The 23,338-nt window shown below is 37.1% G+C and overlaps 1 protein-coding gene across 7 annotated transcripts in view; it reads left to right on the top strand.

Moving 5' to 3' along the window:
* KLHL2 (kelch like family member 2) overlaps positions 1-23,338 on the top strand; it is a 65,042-nt gene that overhangs the window by 19,367 nt on the left and 22,337 nt on the right. For 3 of the 7 annotated variants that reach the window (XM_088132643.1, XM_088132611.1, XM_088132616.1), the window contains 6 exons: positions 2,953-3,078; positions 3,590-3,604; positions 7,025-7,131; positions 9,375-9,496; positions 20,576-20,738; positions 23,082-23,191. In XM_088132643.1, the coding sequence (XP_087988769.1) occupies positions 3,041-3,078; positions 3,590-3,604; positions 7,025-7,131; positions 9,375-9,496; positions 20,576-20,738; positions 23,082-23,191 (555 nt within the window). In that variant the 5' untranslated portion in view covers positions 2,953-3,040. Of the gene's footprint in view, positions 1-2,952; positions 3,079-3,589; positions 3,605-4,819; positions 4,841-5,602; positions 5,862-7,024; positions 7,132-9,374; positions 9,497-20,575; positions 20,739-23,081; positions 23,192-23,338 lie in introns of those variants that run through there. The other 4 variants (XM_088132625.1, XM_088132631.1, XM_088132646.1 and 1 more) reach the window with 3 other exon arrangements.

The raw sequence follows: 23,338 nt of genomic DNA, 5'->3' as shown, positions 1-23,338 counted from the left end.
CTGCTCACCCTATCCGACCTGCGCCACACCCCTGCACACCCTCCCCAACCCACATGGGACCTCTCGCGCATCCCCATGCATCCCCTCACTCCCTCACCCAACTGGCAGCAGTCACTTACATGCTGGCCCGGGACTTGCAACTTCCTGCCATTTTCCCCACTGACTGATTGTGGGAAGCCAGCAGGAAGTTGCCTCACCTAATGACCATAGGATTCAGTTAACGACGGCAACCGGGATTGCCGTCACTAAGCAATGTCGCACTTTACAACTGCATTGCTTAGCAACAGAAATTCTAGTCCCAATTGTCATTGTAAGTAGAGGACTACCGGTACTTAAGACTATTTAAGGCTTCGACTAGTTTTCATGCATTTCTGGCCTCAGAATGGTAGGAAACCATGTGTTTGAAGTATAATGACCTGGCTGGAGAAGATCTGAGGACCATAAATGAATGTCTCCAAGAGCTGTATATGGCCATGGGGCTTCAGGTTGCCTACTTGTATCTAATAATCTTGAAAACAATGTTGTGTTGATCCATCAGAAAAATTCAAAGCCTACAGTTTGGATACTTGTATAAGAAGTTAAAAATGACAAAAAGAAGTGTGTAAGCTTTCAAATTCTTCTCCAGCTTTTTCTAACGTTTTGCTGAACTGATGGAGAACTTGAATACTTGTACACTCCATTGTGTCTTTAGTTAATGCCAAATATTTAAACAGTTGACGAGATTAAACTGAGGGATGTCTCTGGAAAGAACCAATATTAGTTCAGCCTTCCTCAACTTGTTCCCTTCACGTATGTTGAAACCACAACTTGCAGAATTTCCAAACAGTTTACCATTCCTAAACTGAAGGCTAATCAAGACTATTATTTCATTATGATTAAATAGTCAGGGCTGATGATCTTTTGTCCCAGTGTATGATTTGACTCCCTCCCTGTTCTCTTAACACTTTTTTCTCTTGTGGTTTTGTATTTATTTCTTAATGTTTCTTGACAGAGGACAGGGAAAACAGTTTGGGAAGAAACCAAATCCATGTCTTAATTCAAACCTCTGTGTGTTATGTGCCATTTTTCTTTAGTCAGTACTGTTAAACTTGAGAATTCAAGGTTTTTTTTAAAGCTTCACATGGGAAAAATGAGAACTGCCTTAAACTGACTAAAATTCCATTTAATCAAGTTTACAAAATTTAACTCAATGTTTTAAAAATCTTATACAGCTTATCAGTACCTTCAATTTTTTTAATAGTCCAGACTATCTAAACTAAAATTATTTAAATTTAAAATATTTAATCATTTAAATGTTAGGTAAGAAAATGAATGATTTACCCATAAAAAAACTGAATACTTTTAACAAATTTAAAGTATGACAACTTGGTAGCATGTATTTCCATTTTTTAGATTTAAAGGAAATGTGAGCATGCTAATTTTAGAGGGATAAAAGGGTGGATGAAAATCAATGGTTAATTAAAGGGTGGATTTTATTTAAAATGTTCTGAGATAGTTAGATCCGATTTATCATTTTTATTCCTCTAGATTGAATGAATGCCTCTTCTAAATGAATTAAAGGAGAAAAGAAAAAAAAGTCATTCTAGAAATACTTCTACTTTATCCACCAAACTTTTTATTGTCACCCAGTAGCACTAAATTGTTCTCGCATATAAAATGTATGAAATGCAATGAACCTGTAAAAATCAAATTGTGGAAATGATTTTTTTTTCTAATTACCATTGTTTAAGTGATCAATTGCCATTATTATTTCGAAAATATGTAGTGATACGTCCATAGAAATCTTGATTTAAGTGAACATTTTTTTTCTTAAATTATTCGTGGGCAAAATAGACCCAATCCTTGTTGTAGAGGCTTCCAAAAATGGTTACAAAGAAATGCTCTGATGATTAGTAAGCAGTTTTGCAGGTGCCGTGATGGATCTTTCATCACATACCAGCAGTCAGTGTAGTAGCTTAAATTTGGGAATGGTGCTTTTGTTTGCTTTTTGCTACGATCACACCTTCACCAAGCCCATGCCCTTCAGGCATGTTGAATTAGAATTCCCAGGATTCCCCATCATCCTGATGGCCAATGGTCATGCTGACTGGCTATTCTGAAAGCTATAGTTGAATGCATAGAATATATTAAGTTGGGAGAAATTGTTCTTTCCCTATTAATAAATTATTAAAATGACAGTTTTGGTTACAGAGCAGCTCTCTTTGATCAAATAAGATATTTTTACTGATCAGCTTTGCCATTTCTGTGGTGGTATCTTTGTTTGAATGTCAAGCTGTAGGACGTGGTTGGATATATTGTGTTCCTGCAAGTATTGCTGAACTACAAAAGCTTGCAAGCTCCAGGTAGTCCAGCTAGTGGTAAAGGTATTCTAGGAGCTACAGTTCCCCATCCCTTCTATAAGATATTAAACCATGTATTAACATATGATAAAATGGGTTACAGTATTTATTTCTGTTATAGTGATTCATTGGCAGGAAAATGGCACTGTTTTTTTTTTCTTTCAGACCTGATTAAAGAACAAATGATGCTTTGCCTTTTTCATTATATGCTGTTAACACTAACTTTAATTTAGTGTCTTTAATTGGTAGCTACTTCAATCTCTTATCAATGCTTTAATCAGATTGTAGATGTTTAAATTTAGGGCTGTTCCTAGTGTGGATTTCACTTGGGAGTTGAGTTGTTCATTCTAAGGCTCAAAGGCATAGTCAAAGCTAAAAACACATTTCACTTGGCTTAGTTGCAGAACTGTAAGGAACTATGAATGTATTACAAGTGCCTTTATCCCACTTCAGTTAAGCACACTAAAGCAACTTATAGAAGCTATATAACAATAATATATTGGAACAATAAAAACACACATACACACCTAATCAGTGTAGCATCAGTAATAATAACTTAGTGCATGAGAGTTTGCCACCAATCTAACAATTAAATTATCCTTTTTATTTTCAGATGTACCAAATTATGCCAGCAGAAACCTCTGGATTTGAAAGATGATAATACTGAAAAACACTGTCCTGTTACAGTGAATCCTTGGCACATGAAGAAAGCTTTTAAAGTTCTGAATGAATTAAGAAGGTATTGTTCTTCAAAGGCATGCAGTCTCTTTAATAGTTTTTCGAATTGTGTTCCAACTTTGTTGGAATACAAAGTTGAAAATGAAGTTGCAGTATTTAAATGAAATGCTGGTCTGGTCATTGTATTGTATGTAGTGGTTATTTTTCTCTCCAAAGGTAGTTGATAAGATTTCGAAGGGGAAAGTTGAGCTGCATAATATAACTGTTCTGGATGGCAGAAATTCTAGCTCTATATTAGTGACAAATCTGTCTTCAAACGCTGACTATGGCTAAATATTATAAATTAGGGGTGTCATGTCATTCTCTCTGCCCTGAAAAATTACATTTCTTATGGAAGTATTCCTGTGAGGATAAGACTTGTGGATAGACAATGATGGGACTAAGTCTTAAAGATGATATTTTCTTCTCTGAGGGTAGTGGGGGACTACAGGAACAAAAGTGGTGATAAGATACTACTAGACCACCATTGGGTCACTACTCCACTAATTGTGCTCCTATCCACTGCTTTGTAGGTGCTGCTATTTTGGGTAGGTCCCCTATTTTTCTTCACTGTCTTGTGCACTCATAGCTTGAACAATTTAGGCGTTGTGTCTTTCATATATCCTCTGCCTTCACTCTCACCTGTTTTTGGCATGTGACTAAAGAAACTATTGTTAATTTTTTGTTATGCCATTTATTTATTTTAAATGTTTCCTGCCAATGACCAATAAGCTGCTAGCTTTGATATGTTGGGGTCTGGCCACCAGATTTTCCTGTGTTGATGTGAACATTTTCAAAGAGAAAGCTAAGTATGAGCAGTATGGATAAAACTATACAATAAAATACACACATTCATGCCCCCAACTAACCAAGCTCTAATGTCGTCATAAGCATTTTGTATACATTTATCCATAAATGCATTAAACAAGGGGACCAAGGTCTTACTCCCTGCTTAGTGATGAACCATTCATTAAATATTCCACTTATTCTTATACATGATTTGCTTCCATTGTATGCTACTTTTACTGCATTCCACTATCTATTTTCAACTCCATATTTGTCCAAACATCCCATAATTCAAGAATTTTCATTTTATCATATGCTTTGTCTAAATTAGCAAAGCACACAACACACATTTCTTCTTCATACATTTCTCAGGGACAGCAAAAACCTTGTCTGTATACCTACTGCCTGGCATAAAGCTGCGCTGCAGTTCCTAAGTCTTGCTTAATGACAGAATTCTGATCTACTGGTGCATGAGGTAATGAACATCTTCCCTGACACACTTAACAGACTAATTGCCCTGTACTTTCTGCATTCACTGTTAACTACTTTTCTCTTCAGTAGAATGCCATTATTCTTCCTCTGTACAATTGACAGGCACAGATGCAGGTCTCCAAAGCTAGTCTGTACTCATAACACATGCAGCATTTCCTGTTAAAGGTAAGGACAGTACTGGTCAGTTTTGGCACAAGAAAAGCCCTGCTTTATCCTACATATCCTTTCACTATTCTAGGCAAGCTAAGATCTCTGACCTAAAGACTATCTTATGAGCCAAAATACTATTGCCTTCACATCTTCAGCTAGGAGATACATGCAGTGGACACACTCAAGATGCCTAACACACATTCTTGGCAACTAATATGAAATGATTTTTTATGATGCACAGATATTTTGCTTTTTTAATATATTTTGTAATATTTTAATGATATTTTGCCTTTTTGTGATTGCTGTCTTTCTTAGTAATATGTGGTGCTTTGAAACATGACAGATTTCCTTATAAGGTGAGTCCAAATACAGGTAGTCCTCAATTTACAACCAGTCCTCACACTTATGACCGTTGCAGCATCCCCATGGTCACGTGATCAAAATGTGGGCGCTTGGCAAATGCCATGTATTTATGATGGTTGCAGCATCCTGGGGTCATGTGATTGCCATTTGTGACCTTCCCAGGGGGCTTCTGACAAGCAAAGTCAATGGAGGAAGCCAGATTTGCTCAATGACTGTGGTGATTCACTTAACGACCATGAAAAAAAAGTTTGTAAAATCGGGCACAACTCATTTAACAACTGCATTGCATAGTGACAGAAGTTCTGGTCCCAACTGTGGTTGTAAGTCAAGGACTGCCTGTAATAAAACAGTACATGGTCTTGTTTCTGTAACTACAGCAGCCTCCCAAAAGGTGATATTCTAAGAATGTATTGGGCATTCTGGTTGGGATTTCTGAGAATTGCAACCCTTCCTATTTGAAGGGAACTTGTTATTCCTGAACCAGAGCATTGGATGAATATCTTGGAGTGCTTAGTTTTTGACTCTACTTAATTGTACATGTGATTTCTGCTATTTTTCTTCCTTGCTTCTACATCTGGAAAATGAGAATAATGTCTCCAGTTAACATGTGCAACAGCCTGTTTCTGTAATCTTAGTCCTACAGGCACATGAGATTTCTGCGTTACATGGAACCTTCCAAAACATGCTATCATAACATTTTCTCCCTTTTCATCTGGTTGCCTTAACCTTTGAATTGAACTAGGCTGAACTAAAGCCATAGCTTATGGAGAATTTAATTTCTGTTATATTCAAGGACATGTTTTTGTGTGCCTTAGTTTTTACTGATATGTATGGAAGCAGATTTCTTAGAGAACAGGAAAACAGCAATCTGTGGGATTTTGATTTTATCTATATATTTTCCCTGTTCTTCTGCTGAAAATAGCAAGGACCTACATTCATCAAAGTTACAGATGTTATGGATGTATACAAAATCTTGATAAGGCCTGCCTCTACAAAACTTTTTAGAATACATTGGTGAGATATTCTGTTCTGGAGCTGTATTATTTGTTCATTATACTGCATACTGTATCCATTATGCTTTACAATTAGAGATGTGACCAAACTAAATCTTAGCTATTTGCTGTTTATAATCCATTTTGGATGATTATTCAGTATAACAAGATTTAATCATATCAATTATTCCTTAAATAGAGACAATTTTCCTAATGAGCATGATTAGGAAGCCTAGCAAAATGATTTCACAACCTAATATTTTGCTGTAGACTGAAGATGAAAATTAGGTTTCTTAATGGTCCTAGTACTACATTATTTCAAGGATAAGCCTATATTATCAAGGAGTAAGAGCTATCTATGAAGTTGTACTGCAGACCTCTTTTTTTGGCATACTGTAAGCCTATTTGTTTATAAAGTGAAAAATCCTGCTATTAGTAGCATGACAAAGTGGAGGAAGCTGTAGCCTTTAGATAGCATTGAACAACAATTTCCACGTGGCCAGTTGTTAACAGATACTGGAAGTCATAATTCAAGTTTCTCATCCTGGAATTAGAGAATAAACTCTGCTTAATTGCTGGAAATTTTCCTTGTTTTTGTTCTTATACGTCTGCTGTACTTTTGTGATACAAGTAAGCTTGTTAGGATGAAGTAGTATGTGTACAAGGGAATTGTATATGGCAGCAGGCGTTCTCAAGCTTTCTGCTACTATTGATAATGATAAATTTATGCAACCCCTCCTATGAATAAAAGTAATGATTTTTATCAGGGATAAGACTGGGCAAGAAATAAATGTTCCTGTTTTAATTGTTAAATTTTAATCTTTCTAACACAGGGGTTCTTAAATCTGGTGGCTTGCACAGACAAAGTGGGGTCCAAAGCTTGAAGTGAGTTTTCACAGCACTTAAGCTTTGCTTTTGCAAGCCCGATCAGGTTTTTAAAAAATTGCAGGCCCTTTCCTTAATAAAAAAAAAGATAGGCTCAATAGCACTCCTAGCAAGGAGAATGATAAGAATCTATATATTGGTTATCAGCTGCTTGTTTTATTAAACTTGTTGGATATGAACATGCAATATTTATGGGCTTTACCAGAACTTGCTGTTGCTGCACAATCGCCTGTAACAAACTGGGCCATGATTATCCTTCCTGCGGTATAAGATTATTTTTGTTCTGTCTCTTCTTAATAGTCAAAACTTACTATGTGATGTGACAATAGTGGCTGAAGACATGGAAATTGCAGCTCATCGAGTTGTATTAGCATCTTGCAGTCCCTATTTCCATGCCATGTTTACAGGTACCTGGTTTTTTCTTCTTGTCTTTTGCAGTTGAACTATTTCACAATCCATTTTGAAAGGCATATAATGGGGCTTTCCTTGAGACATCACTGTGCTGTATGTAAATATGCAGAGTGGACTTAAAAAGGCTTTAACGAATAAACCTTGCTCTTGAAGCTGATTTCTAGAAGCAGAAGCTGCACCTTGGAGACTATATGTTTTTTCTTGCTAGTAATCCATGGTGTGACCATTAATTAGTAAAATGTGGTGTATAAACTGCTGAACTAGAAAGTTGAAAGACTGCAGCAGAGAAAATACACGGAAGAGGGGAGACAGATTGAGAAACTATTAATATTTGGAAGTTGAAAAAGTTAGTGTGGGTGGAGGATGATAGCTTTATATCTTATTGTTGGAGGGCATATTTTAGTGCTTTTTTGATCCAGCTTCAGGTGCTTGGACTATGTTTTGGCATAAAGCTTTTTATGCCAATTGGGGTTTTGGCTGCTCATGCTCTGTACCAACTGTGCTGTTTATTCAGGATAGGTAAGTAAATTGGTTTGCAAGTGATTGTTAAGTCAGTCAGTTTAATCACCTTCAGTGTATTTGAAGAAACATTCATTCATCTGGTGAGTATGAATAGCATCTCCGGAACCAAGTGCCTCTTTTTAAAAAACAATTCTTCTGTTTCAAACAGTAATTATTTTTGGCTGCAGTATTTCTTAAAAGATAGAGATTTAGGTAAAAAATTAAAATGTTAGATTCTCTTATTTGTTAAGGATTGGTTGGTAATTTATGCTTTCCTGAAATGTGTATAAATAAAAGTAATTGGATGTTATGACAGGTGGTTAATGTAGCTGAATAATTCTCTGCTTCCCTTTGAGTCCTCATAGCAGCTTCTAAATATATATACAGTAAATTAAAAAATACAATAAAAATAGTTGAAAACCAAATGAATATATCAAATAATTAAAACAGCAGTGAAAGAGAAGGATAAAACTGCATCAGTACCACAGCAGTTTTATGTTCTGTCAATTCTACATTTCATTGTCAGTAGATGAGATGCTCTGATATCATAGGAGGCTTGCAAGCAGAGTGTTGGCAGCTCACACACACGGAGAGATGTGGAAGTTAATGCTCTACTCAGAAAAGGTCTCAGAAAAAAAAGTGAGATATCAGATCTGGTTAGTTTGGGAATCAGCCAGCTGCTGATGTTATAAAGCTAGAGAAGGATCTGTTTTCTTTGTATTAACAATCACTTGCTTGTAGTTCAAGTTGGTGTTCTAACACAGTGGATAGAAAAACCATTGTAGGCATTTTCCATTGTTAACCAATAGATACTGGATATGCATCAGAAAAAAGATCTGAGATTTGTTTTGAATTCTTTTATAAACATCCATTCTGGTACCACAGATAGTCCTGTTCCAGCCTCCACAAGTTAGTAAGGTGTCTTCTTATATCTGCATAGAGATAAAATTGTTTTATTCCACAAAAAATCAAATTGCTGCTAATATTAATCCTCTTGATTAATGCTTGTAATTTCTGAAATTTCTTTAAAAATCACTTTACATATAAATTGAATTGATCAAATTGGTGTATATTCCAATATTTATTAAAATTCTAGTTTTTTCTATATATGGTTATCATATCCTATAAGTCCAATTCAGCGTTTAAGCTTCCAACAATCAGCTTATGAGCAACAGTGGCACTTTTCTGCACCCAGTCTTTCAAAATATTTATGTAATCTGAACAGGAGGTAAAATTAAGCTTCATTATTGCTCTTTAATTCCAAATTTATTCAGTATTTCAAGATTGTTTGGGAATGGATTTATCTTGTGAAATATCCATGTAGAATAATGTTTGAGAATCAGTTTATTTCTCTTCCTTAAGAACAGAGATCAACATCTTTTTTGGTCCCTGGTGCTTTTGAATTGTGGTTGTACACTTTACCGCTACAAAGTTGGAAAATTATGAAATCTTATCTAAGATGTCAAAATCCTGCAAGGCTTTCAGTATTCTCTTGGTGATGCCAAGATCACAGTTTTGCAAAATTTTAGCAACCTTAAGGGCTTAAGAGTACTTCTTGGCTAGAGTGGGTGGGGATCTAGAGGGCACTTCAGCACCCATGGGTGCTATATTGCCATTCCATGTTTTAAAGACCATGGAATTACTTTTTTTTTTTTTTTGCTCCCTGATAAGATCATGTGTGATAAATTGCAGCATGTTTATTCCATTTGCCAATGTCTGAATTAAATCTGTTTTGCAGGTGAAATGAGTGAAAGTCAAGCAAAGAAAGTTCGAATAAAAGAAGTTGATGGTTGGACCCTTAAGATGCTCATTGAATATGTTTACACAGGGGAAATTACGGTTACAGAAGAAAATGTACAGGTGAGTGGGATGATTATATTCGTTTATCATATAACATCTGACACGATGGTGCAAACCTGCTCTCTGTCTGGTGAGAGTAATGACATTTATTTTTTGGCATATAACTGAAAAAATGTGCATCTTTTAACAATATTTCTGTGGTGGTCTTGCACTATTGTAGCATAAAACAAACAGTGAGCATCTTGAACATGCTTGCACTTTAAAAAGACCTGCTGAGTTACAGTGCTTGACAAGCTACCTGTAATTGTATCAAACAAATGGAACAGAAAGTCCTGGAAAAGCTAAACAAATCCATTGTTTGAAGGATTCATATTAATGTATCTTCATTTGATACTAAATCTCTGCCTATACCTACAATGACAGAACTTCCTGGTACAAAAGTGAACAGGTTTTATATTGTAGTAACTAAGTAAAAGGTACATTTATCTGTATATTTGTGCATCCTTTGTGAAACCAGAAAAGAATGTAATGCTGTACCTGCTATTTCTTGTCATTTAGCATTGAGCCCAAAAGGTATGAATTTAATTGACTCTAGAAAAGTATGTTTTTAATCATGAGTCCTCTGAGCACAATTTCTGTTTTACCACTTAAGTTGCTAGGCAGACCGTCCTTTTACAACTTAAAGAATGTGATGGGTACAGCTGTGTTGGTTGAGCAGCCAACTGGCATAAAGATCATATTTCAAGTAATAGTTAATCCTGTTAGGAGTTGTCAGGAATTAAGACAAGGGAGCGTAGTCTATGACCAGGGTGCATAACTTTTTCTAGACTGAAGGCCATACTTGGGTTTTGAAAGCGATGTGCTACACTTGAAAAACTGGTGGGTGGGAACAGGCAAAAACAAAATGTAATTTCTTTATATTTGAGGTTAATTGTGTGAGTACTCTCTGATTACATATTTAATAATTTCCCATTTTTATCACATTAAAAGTTATTTGTTAACAACTCTTGGAAAGCCACACCCAACACAATGCTCTCTGCCTTAGAGGATGTATGTGGTTAAGCAGTCTTTCTCAGTCCAAATCCTTTCTTCCTATAGAATCAAAGTAAAGGTGTATAAAGTACATATCCCAAACACTGCTAAGCATACCATATCTTATTAAAATCAACACAGTAGAGTGTGTTGTCTTTCACTGTCTCTGTGAGAATTGTCAACATATGTACCTCAGTAAAGGAAATGAATGGTGGGTCTTTAAGATACTCATTTAATATGTTTATACAAGGGACATTATAGTTATAGAGAAAAATGTACAAATGAGTGGGAGAACTCAAGTAAAATTTTTAAAAAGCCATATTATCAAGCAACAGTTTAGAATGAAATGATACCAACACCTTCACAACAGAATTGATGCATGTAAAAGTTAATTGCTGATCATATAAAACAGTAGTACAGAAGGAATAATATATTGCAAAACAATATTTACACAGGTCACCACCACTTTATAAGTCAAAAGTCCAAGTTCTATTTGCATGTTGGGCTAAAGCATAAGGGAAAAAACCTTATGACAGTTTTTTAATACCATTCCATGTGGAGGGGGTCACAAACAGCATAGTAACTCTGGTTTAACCTTTTGTCATATGCTTTTATGAAAACAGATGCCTAATATGAGATCTGAAGTAATAAACTTTTCAGAACAAGATTTTTTTCACTTTTCCTTGGAACTTTGATCATTCTGCATGTGTATTTTATACTGTACTTTTGGAGGTTCTACAACTTGTCAGCAGTCTGATATCTCACATGCTGTTGTGGGTTGGCTTAAGTGTCCTTGAAAAAAGTTGTCTCTGAAGTTGAAATATTACAAGGCTTTAATGATTTCTGGAATATTTTTATTTTACATTAGTTGAAGTAAGTAGGTGTTATTTGGAATGCCAGGAGACACCATGTAGGCAGTTCCTGCTGTACGAGTTTCCTGAGATTTGACATTTTTCCCAAAACCAAATATAACAAAAAAGAAGCAGTATCCTTCTCTTTCTCTCATAATTCATTGTTTTCATCCTTCAGTAAAATAGGAAGTAGCTCTAATCAAACTATTTATTTAATACAATATTGGTTGCAGAGGGAACTTTGCTAGCAGCTGACACCCCACGCCACCCTCCTTTTCCCTGACTAGTTGAAGGTGTCAGGGATCAAACTTTGCATATAAAATGTATGCTAAATCAGTCAACTATGGCTCCTTTATGTTCATCATGATTGATTGTTGCATAATTCTGTCAACAAAATGTACTTGTAACAAAAATGGATCTTAACATAGTAGAATTGCAGTGTGAGTTTATCAGTTACTATTAAAAAAGGGCTGTGAAATCTGACTTTTTCTGTAGCTCCACTTCCCTACAAGTAAGAAATATGATTGATATCTTATTACAGGTGGGCCTCGCTTAACAACCACTTGTTCAGTGACTGTTCAAACTTGTGATGGCACTGAACAAGTCGTATTTATGACTGCTCCTTGGAGTTCCAGCAGTCGCAGCATCCCCATGGTCACACGATTGCAATTTGTGACCTTTCTAGCTGACTTCCCACAAGCAAAGTCATTGGGAGGCTGGCAGAAAGTCAGACGTCTCAGTCACGTGAGATCCTTGCTTAACAACCTGCATGGTCCTCAGTTAATGACGGCAACCGGGACTGTTGGATTTGCCATCACTAAGTGGTGTGGTCATGTGACATCACACTTTAAGATTGCGTCCCTCAGCATTTTGTAAGCCACACTCCTCAGCACTCACACTTCATGTTCTAAATGTTGTTTGTCATCACATTCAACTGAAGTACTCAATGTTAGAACTATGTAAAACATTCAGGAAGAGTGCTTCACAAAGCACTGACTATCAAAATACTAAAACAGTTGCATTTTTAATGCTTCAAGGAATATTGAAACATCTGTATAAAACCACAGGCAGGCTGTAACTGTTGCAGTGAAAGCAGAATTTCCAGTTGTATTCATGGTAAGCTCAGCCACTTAGTTTTGTTGGCAGTCTCAGTGGAAGCATTGCCTGACAAGCAGTGATTTCCTTTGTAGCAGGTGTGAAAGCCTTCCAGAGGATGTCGATGTTTTATCACATCAAGGATGAGTGCTTCACTTATGCTAACATATTTTGAGAGGTGCTCTGTTTGAATGCTTTGCACAGCCCTACCAAAGGCCATTAAGCTACTAGAAGAACTACAGAGTGTAATCATAACAGAAGCTTTCACTGAATGATGTTGCCAGTCACTTACCTACACAAACTGTTAAATTGCTATTTAAAATAGTTTAACGTATGCTGTTTCAACCTTTTTCTGAACCCTCAGAGCATCAATATAATATATAACAGCTTTCTGTGCCATGGTGATCTCCAGATGTGTGGAGATAGCAATTACCAGAATTCCAAGTGCATTCTGGAAGTTGGAATCCTGGCACATCTGGCAGGCAGCAGTTTGGAAAAGAATTATTTTTGGAGCCCCAAGAAGGGCCCATGTAACACCATTGCTCCGCGAGCTGCATTGGGTACCAGTTTGCTTCCGGGTCCAATTCAAGGTGTTGGTTATTACCTTTAAAGCCCTACATGGCATGGGGCCAGGTTACCTAAGGGACCACCTCTCCCCTATGTCTTCAACCCGTCCCACCCGATTGCACAGAGAGGGCATGCTTCGGACCCTCTCAGTAAAAGAACTCCATCTAGCGGGGTCCAGAAGGCGGGCCTTCTCTGCGGTAGCCCCTGCTCTTTGGAACACTCTGCCCCCGGAGGTGCGATTGGCCCCCTCACTCCTGGCCTTCTGAAGGGCCTTGAAGACCTGGTTCTGCCACTTGGCCTGGGGTGGGGAGGGAATACTTCAAGCAGGGGGATGGCTAGCCCCGTAGTGGCCAGCTCTCCGCAGCTTGATTTGCCATTTGCTTGGATCTTCCTTTCTTTAGTATTATTTTAAATTTTGGATGTTTTATGTGTTTGAGATGTATTTATAGTTTTGATGTTTTTTGTAAGTCACCCAGAGTCCCCTATTGTGAGGGAGATGGGTGGGGGAGAAATCCAATAAATAATAAAAATAATAATAATAATAATAATAATATTTGACATGCTGCTCTACGACAGATAGATGGTAGCTATATAATTAAAGAGAAAAACTCTATGTGTGTATATATTTAACAGCAAACTTATATATGGTTAACCTGGTCAAGGCTTCCCCATCTCCTGTGCTTTCCTTTTTCACTGAGTTCTGCTAGTGGGCTTCAGGGAGATTAATAGTGAATCCAGAAATAATGTGGTGCCTTATGACCTGTTGTTTACTGAATAATAAGGGAGCTTCTAACCCCTCTAAGCCATGTTATGTTTGTACTTGCAGTCTGGTCCTATCCATGGGCTCTCTTTGGATTATAGACATTTCACAAAAGCAATAAGTGATTGACCCCAAAATATTTGTAGTTTCAGCAAGAAATGGGGAAAAGGAAAATAAAACACAATGTTTTCTTCTGAATTAGAAATGATATCTTATTACCTTTCTAATTACAAGCTTAAAAAATGATGAGTACTGCAAATGTTACAGTTCTAGAAGCCTGAGTTTTAGAATGCAACATAAACTGGAATTGTAGATGTTCCCATAGGGGTATATTACTAATGATATTTAAGGCAGAGAAGTATTAATGACATTAAATATCAATACACAACTCTTGCATACCTTACAGAATGAAATACCAAGTCAATTCCATTCATGCTCTTTCTTGGAACTATATTTTTATGATGAGAAATTCTTTGTAAACAGAACTAAAAATGAAGAGCTAGGGATATTTCTGTGTTTTATACATCTGTGAAGGGAGCAATTTCCATACTGTTAGGATTTTTCTTTCTAAGGATTCTCCTGAATAATAATAATAATAATAATAATAATAATAATAATAGTAGTAGTAGTAATACATGCCAAATCCAATCTAAACATCTGGCTGACTGTGTGACCAATCATCATCATCACCATCATCATCCACTCATGCCCTGGTCACCTCCCGGTTGGATTACTGTAACACGCTCTACCCTTGAAGCGTATCCGGACGCTACAGCTGGTGCAGAATGGGGTGGCGCGGACAGTTCTGAATGACTCTAGAAGGGCACATATAACACTGCTGTTACGCGAGCTGCATTGGTTGCCAGTCTGCTTCCAGGTCCAATTCAAGGTGTTAGTCATCACCTTTAAAGCCCTTTACGGCACAGGACCAGGTTATCTGAGGAGTCGTCTCATCCTGGTTATTTCAGCCCGCCCCACTCAGTCCAGCATAAGGGGCATGTTGCAGACCCCACCGGTCAAGGAATTTCGACTGGTGGGGTCTAGGCAGAGGGCCTTATCTGCTGTGGCCCCCGCCCTATGGAACAATCTGCCTCCTGAGGTCCAGTGTGCCCTCACTCTCATGGCCTTCAGGAAAGGAGTGAAACCCTGGCTGTGCTAGAAGGCCTGGGGGCTGGATGGGAGCTCACACCAGTGGAGGTGGCTTGTGGGGTGATTGACCTTGCCCCCCCCCCCCAATCATCTTGAATGTTTTTAGTATTTATGTACAGGGTTTGTTGTTTAGATTTGATTTTTAATGGATTATTTATTTAACTATTTATGGGGGGATTTTTAATTGTTGATGGGGTTTCTGATTTTAATTGTGAGCTGCCCAGAGTCACCCGTTGGGGGGAGATGGGTGGCATGCCAATTGAAAAATAAATAAATAAATAAATATTCACCGAGAAACCTCTTTCTGCCCAACTTGGGAATTCTAAGCCTTCTTCCTAGAAATTACTTTGGATTTTTGTGCTCAAATTTGAGAAACACATAATTTTATAAATGTTATGAAGATCCAAAAAACACAAAGATGCTGACATATATATCCTATATTTAGCCCTAGCCCTTTTTAAACAATACAATATTTGGAGAAGAATGGGAGGACAAAGCAACAACATTAATTCTATACACAGATTTCTAGATAAAATTAATCTACCTGAACTGTTTACATGCTGGAGAAGTTCACAGGTCATTTCAGGGAGAATGGCCCGAGAAAGAGTAGATAATGTTAGAAAAAGTAAGACTGAGAGTAGAATCACATTTCATAACAATCTGACATTGAAAGTCAAGCTTCTTAATGGAGGTTATTTTATTCAATAGTGCAATGCCTTCATTTCTTATGTCAGCAATCCATTCTGAAAAACAACACTATTATTGAACCAAAAAAACTATTATTATGTAAATGGAAGAGTGTATGTTTTCTATTCATACCTTGCTGAAAAGGTGAGTTAGTCTATTCAGGCTTCATGATATGGAACAATTGAACAAATACAGTAGGGGGCACTGTTGTACTAAATGAGAATATAAGAATATGCCACAATTTCTAACATGAACTAACAATGGCAGCTAAAACAATCCTTTGTGTTTGTTTAGCTAGGATATGAAAATTTTCATATCCAGCTGTAGTCAGTTGCTGACTAATAATGAGTGTGTGCAGGAGGAAGCTACACTGATTTTGTTTCCCTTTCTTATGAAATATTTTGTCAATCTTTTGGAAAGTCATATTGCATTTTTCTGGGACTTCCAGCACCTGCAGGAATCTATTACTACACCATACCTGACAGATAACTATCCAGCCTCACTTTAAACACCTGTAGCCAAATTTCCCCAGCAGTTTGTTCCATTGTTGAATCCTTCTATCGTTAGAATGTCCAGCTAACATTAGATCCATTGTTCCTTGTCCTGTCTTTTTTTTATATACAGTAGTAATTTTATTAGAAATTACAGTTACAACAATACAGACTAATACAAACTAAAAAAGAGAAAAAAAAAGGAAGGTACAGAAAAGAAAAAATAGAAAAAGAAAAAAAGAAAAATAAGATATTAAAAAAAAGAAAATATATAAAGAAATGACTTCCTCTTTCATCACAACAAGTATAAACAATTTTAGTAACTTATCACTTTCTCTTAAAGTACAAATGATTTCCTTTTCCCATATCCCATCTCTTATCTATAAACAAATACTTAAAGTCTCATCATTTCAGTCCTGATGTCAGCAAAAGTCCATTAAGGATTACTAGAGACAGCAACATATCTATGTTAACCTTGATCAAATAAATCAAGTTTATTAGAAGTAAAAGGAAGGAATTTAATCTTGATCTTTAGTCCCTTCAAATAATGTCCTAGAACTTGATTTCATTGTTTTTGTCCCTTCTCACAAAATTCTTCAAAGCTTTAACAAGGCTCTTTTATACATCCAATATAGGAAAATTATCCAGGTCACTCTCTTGGTTTGTTATTTGTATATCCCTTTTAATAAGACATTAGCCGATTTCTGTTTTTTAAATATTTTTATTAAAGTTTATATATATAAAAACTAATACAAAACTAAAAAACCTACAAACGAAAAGAAAAAGAAAAAGAGAAAAGAGAAAGAAATGTAAAAGACTCCCCCCTCCCTCCAAACAAGTATATGTATTAATAGTAACTTAACACCTCTATTATTACTAAAAAAAAAAAAAAAAACAACCCTCTTTATCCCCTTTCTCATCCCTAAATAATAACTGAATTATAAAAAATATTCAACAATCAATCTAATCAGCAAAAGGATTAAGAGTGCCAGCAATAATAAACTATAAATTTTAAGCTTAAACAAATAGGTCAATTTTGTATTTTAGCTTTTTTCTGAGAAGTGAAACTTAAAAGATCTCTCCCCTTAAGCATACAAAACACCAATAATAATCACATATGTGTTTCAAACTAAACCAAATAAATCACTTTTACAGGTATAAATCATTGTCTTACAGTCCTGGTCAGAAAAAGAAAATTCAGTATTAACAATCCAAGATCAAAACATGAACAATTTAACCTTGATCTGATAAGTCCACTTTGAATTCCTTTCTCTTCTTTTTGAAAGGCTCAGTCTTCAATCTCTTCTCCAAATAAAACCCCAAATAACAACCATTTATTTATTTATTTTATGTTATTTATCATATTTATATAGCCGCCCATCTCACACAAGGTGACTCTGGGCAGTGTACAACAATTAAAAAATAAATACATAAAAACAATTACACATTAAAAACTGTAAAAACACACAAAACATTTACGACTGGTCCTTGGAGTTCCGGCCATCCCAGCACCTCCACAGTCACATGATCAAGATCTGGGTGCTTGGCAATCACTTACACTTATGACTGGTTACAGCACCCCACAATCACATGATTGCCATGTGTAATCTTCCCTGCTGGCTTCCCCAGAAAGTCAGTGGAGAGGCTGGCAGGGAAGGTTGTAAGTTCCTGGGTTAAGTCTCCCCCACCCATGCACCATCTCCCAGCTCCTAGTGCTTGCGCCACACCGACCACTTGCGCACCATCCCCGACCTACACCATGCCTCTTGCGCACTCCCCTCACACCCTTGTGCACTCTCCCTGACCTGTGTGGTGACTCTTGCACACCCCTCATGCCCTTGTGCACAATCCCCAACTTGCGCCTCTTGTGCACTCCCTTGCACCCTCACACATGCTCCCCAACTTGCATCATGCCTCTTGCACACCCTTGTGCACCCAGCCCACACCTCTTATGTACTTCCTTGCATCCTTGCACACTCTCCCTGACCTGCACTATGCCTCTTGCATATCCCCTGGCACCCTCATGCAACCTCCTTGACCCACACCACATCTCTTGTGCACCCCCTTGTACCCTCCCTGACCCATGCAGTGCCTCTTGTGCATCCTCGTGCACCCTCCCTGATCCTCCCCCATCCTCCATTACTCCCCCACCCAGCAGTAGCCACTTATCTGCCGGCTGGCATGGGACTTGCAACTTACTGCCGGCTTCCCCACTGACTTTGGTTGTGGGAAGCTGGCAGGTAGTTGCCTCGCCTAATGACTATGGGATTCAGTTAATGATGGCAACCAGGACTGCAGGAATTGCCATCACTGAGCGGTGGAAATTCTGGTCTCAATTGCAGTTATAAGGACTACCTGTACCAAAAAATAGTGCCCCCAACTCCCAGTCCCCAGAGCCAATGCAGAAGAGAGCTATATTAGTATAGTATATGGTGGCAAAAAAAAAAAAAAAAACAGGAATCTGGTAGCACTTCCCCCCCCCCACCTCATCCCAATTTAAAATCAACATCAGCCTAGCCACTCTATGCAAATGAAGAAGTGAGCTGTAGCTCACAAAAGCTTAATATCATTTGTAAATTGGAAAAGGTACTACCAGACTCCTGATTTTTTGGCTATGCCTATAGACAGCAACTTATTCCTAAAAAAGCAAATGGAGTTTGGGTCATTACTAAATAGCGTTCTGTGTGTATTTTAGGTAGAGTTACTCTGGGCATTAGGACATTTAGAATACAGACATATTGAACCGCCCTTGTGTACATATTTGGAAGCAATACAGTGCACTGATACAGTGCTGCTGAATAATATGAGCATTTTAAACAAGTCTACCTACCATGTCTGTAAATTGTATTTGAATGTCAAATGTTACCTTAATAATTGAAATTTCACTTTTTAGTAAACCCTACATTTGTAGCAAATTGTTTCTAAAATCATTTACATCTGAAACAACTGAATGTTAATAGCCTTTTGGCTTGAAATGTAAAGTATTAGCTTTCCACTGCATGCTACAGATGTCAATCTGTATTTTTAGCTTTCTCTAGCGCCGCCCACCCACCATTACAGCTGTTTATCCTGACTCATAGGTTCTTCAAAGACAAGTAGTGTAATCGCAAGTATTTCTGCTTGAGGCATCTCTGCAGCTCTGTACCAGTTCAATGAATCTGAAAGATTCATTTTTAATCTTGTCTAGGGAAGACTGAATGAGAATCCTGATTTAGTAATTAAGCTCAAGTTCTCTCAGTTGTGTTTATGTTAAAACTAGCAATCTTTGTTGTTACGTTCAAATTTTCAAATGCAGTGTAGGAATATTTATGACAGTACAAAACCATAAAGAGTTTAATACAAGGAAGAAACTTTTCTTTAAGTTGTCTTAAACTAACGCAAGCAAATAACATTGTTCCATTATTATGAAGGTCTTATGTGTGATGCTGTGCCATGTTAATCTTTCACCAATCTGCTAGGACTTCTGATTCTGTAGTTGTCCAGCCCCCTGGATAAATAAGTTATATATGTTTTCTGAATTTAACAGCTGGATCCAAATATAGGAATAAAGAGTAGTAATAAAAGGCTGTCAGTGATATTACTGGGTATCATGCTATAAAATGTTGTTAGAACAGTATTGAACAAAGGTAAATTACATTTGATAGCTACTTGTTTTAAGGGGAAAAAAACTGCTAAATTTGAGAGCTGCTTGCTTTTTTTCATCTATTACAGTAGCTACCCACAAATCAAAATGAGTGTGAAATTATAGAATATTGGAGGGGAAGCCAAGGAAATAATAAACTGCCAATGGACTTTCCTTTTTAAATTCTAGTTGCTATATTCTGTCCTATCCTATCCACATATCTGCCAATACATTTTGTTAGCCAGTCCTACCTGTTTGAAAGATGTTTGATGGTCCAATTATAATGTATCTGATCACGTTTCTCAAGTAGCAGTGTGCATTCCTGGGAAAATCATTGAGGTTTTTGCAAGCACTACGAAATGAATTATTCCAGACAAGGTAAGATTCGGAACTATAACTTGAACGTGACTTCCAAATCCAAACCTTGTTTGATAAGTTTTAAGTAAGGTATGCAAGCAACTTCCTAGACTGATTCCTGGCTTGCTGGAATGAAAAAATGTCAGAGGAGCAAAGCCTATCTGCGTGGATATCACATATATCCCGATCTCTTGAGCCAAGATTCATTTCTCAAAATGCAGCCTAGAAGTGTTACTGCTGTCCTGTTCTGCCAATTCTTGACTACCACCTAAGATTCTAAAGCTAGAATCTAACAGAATAAAGGTAGAGGCATAGTATGGATTTACCTGTTAGTTATAAAAGTAGTTAACCCAAATAGAGGCCTTCTTGGACTTAGAAATGGCTTTTAAAATCACTCCATGATTTTAAAATGCAGCCCCCCATCAGTTATTGAATCTCTGCCCACCTAAACCTGTGCATCAGAGTGAGGTGGATGTTTCTTCCCTTTCTTGCTGATGACACTGAAGCCCCTTGTTCCGGTTGTTGCAGGTACTGCTCCCAGCGGCTGGTTTGTTGCAGCTGCAGGATGTAAAGAAAAGTTGCTGTGATTTCCTGGAAACTCAGCTTCATCCTGTCAACTGCTTGGGCATTCGGGCATTTGCTGATGTGCATGCGTGCACGGAGCTTCTGAACAAGGCCAACACATACGCAGGCAAGTGCAACTTCAATTCTAAAAATAATTGTGAGGATTGTGATATTATTTTTAACATTGGAGAAGCCTTTTCATATCGCTCATATCAAAGAGAATGTAAATTGCAATGGAGAAATTAAAGGTGTAGGGTAAGCAAACAAAAATTGTTTGATGATTTGATAGTAGTAAACGATCCAAAGGGGGGCTGAATATATTTCAAAACCTAACTTTCAAGATTAAAATAGACCTTTAAAGTTGTACATACCAGTATTAAATCTTTGAAAACTGGCCCCTTTTCCCTTTCTTAAAATATTATTAATGTAGTAATCCAATAGATAGGATTCAATTTGCCAGAATAAAGTAGGAATTATTGTTAATGTGGCAATCCAATACAAAGTAATTCCATTTCCCAGAATACTGTAGCTATAATAGTGATAAAATGGCAAATGGAATTGGAGTTTTATCTGGCCAGCTACCATTTTGGGGAAATGCTCTTCTCCACTGTACTTTCAAAGGCTTGTGTGAAGAGTTTTTCCTCTTGTATTAATCTTGTGTATATGTATGCTTGCATCTATGGAGTCCACCTTATAGAAAATAATTTCAATACCCTTCATTTCCTATGTTACTTTTACAGATAAAAATAGTGAGTTCAGACATACTTCACATAGTAATAAGATTTCCAGTTATGAATTGGGAGACAGTGTCTTTCCATTGAGAAAATACTGCATAAGAATTCCAGTCATTATTTTAGGGCCAAGAGCTTAAAAATGAGACTCGGCCAATGGTGTTCTCTCCTAATGTAGGTTTTCCCCACTAATCTATGCAATTAGGGCACATAAGTGATCTTTGGGCAAGCCTCTAGTCCTGCAGCAATGGGGGGTTGCAGTGGCCCAGTTCAAGCAACACAAACAGATTGTTGGGAGCGAGTTGTGGGTGAGTACCTGCACAGTCACCTGCCTTCATGGGTGTCTATTTCCTTGAACTAGAAGGTGCAGGAAATGATGATAATTAGCAAAATACCTTCCCAGTGCTTTTTCCCGCATGGAGTTCAGCTTTTCTCCCTAACAATCAGCCTATTCCATTCTTCCTTCTTAGAATGTGTTTGTCCCCAGATATTTTTGCCCACAATTCCACTGTGTCTCCTGCCATTACCTCCAACATGCATGCAAGCACTACCATTTTGGCTATATAATTTTTGGCACATATGCCCAAACACCAGAGATGGATGGAATTGTGGAATTCTTTTCCACTGGAAATCTGCCAAGCTCCTTCCCTTTCTGGGTTTAAGACAGTGCTTTGAAACTTTGTGTATCAACTGGCAACCAATACAACGGTGCTTATAAGCTTGTGAGCTCTTTTGAATTTTCAATATTTCTGCATAAATATGACCAATCATTTTTATTATGTCAATGACCAGCAAAATTTAAAATTGAAAAGGACAAAACCAAAGTGAAATGAAGCAAATATTTACAATAAGATAGTAACAACTAGTAAGATAAATCACATAAGAATATAGCAAATATGATCTAAAATGTGATCAGTTCTCCACACAAGTACTGAAACTTGTTCATTTACTGAGGAAATTGATCCAGAGTTTTTAAGCACCACTGATTGTGATCAGATTTTTTCTTTGTTTTTACAGAATTGGAAGATCTGTTTTTAAATGGATACATTTATTTTTCTGTCTCATGTTCTAATGTTGCCTTATTCATTTATTTTATTTATTTATATGATTTTATAGCTGTCTACCTCATACAAGTGATTCTGGGAGGCTTACAAAATTCAAACAAACCCACCAAACGTGACCCCCCCCCAGCACCCAAGGATAAACTGTTAACCCCACTCACCATCAATTAGAGCACAGCTCATCTATTATACTTACTTATGTTTGTTTGTGTATGCTGATAGTGTATGAGTGCTTTGTAACCTGCTTCAAGTGTATTCAACAAACAAAGTATACACAGGGTGTCCTAAAAGTCTTAGTGCAGTTCTAAGTTCTGCACTAAGACTTTGGGACACCCTGTATATGAAATAGGGTTTCTCCAGTCACTGCCATAATTTCAGTTTTTGAACCTTATTACCTAATACAGGTTTCCAAATGAAGATCTTATTGTCAGTCTTATCTTCTAAATGTAGTGGCCTTACCTTAGTAATTATGTCTGTAGTTGCACACAAACTCTAACTGGTTTTATGAAGGAGATTTCCACATTTTAAATGACATTCTTCTTTCATAGACGTGAGCTGTGTGCTCCCGCAGTCATAACTGGAAGGAAACTATTGTGTGTTTCCTAAATCTCTATAAGGATGAAATGCCTCCTATATTGCTGCAATGTATATGTTTACTTTTTTTTCCCCTTGAAACAGAACAGCACTTTACTGAGGTTGTACTGGGTGAGGAATTTCTTAGTCTTGGTGTAGAACAGGTGTGCAGCTTAATATCCAGTGACAAACTAACAATAGCATCAGAGGAAAAGGTAAGGTAATATCCTCCTAATTTGGACATAATGATATGAAATCATGTAGCAGTGTGCAAAATGTTTCAGATGCAAGTGTGAGTTTGAAATGAGCTGTTCTGTTCTGACTTGACTAGATTGGTCAGATGCTGTCCCTTTTTTGCCAGA

The sequence above is a fragment of the Python bivittatus genome, unplaced genomic scaffold (assembly GCF_059951505.1).
Source record: "Python bivittatus isolate LINGU-HERP-01145 unplaced genomic scaffold, Pbiv_v1 ctg000070_np1212, whole genome shotgun sequence".
NCBI classification, from domain to species: Eukaryota; Metazoa; Chordata; class Lepidosauria; order Squamata; family Pythonidae; genus Python; species Python bivittatus.
This window is presented reverse-complemented; position numbering and strand designations above follow the sequence as displayed.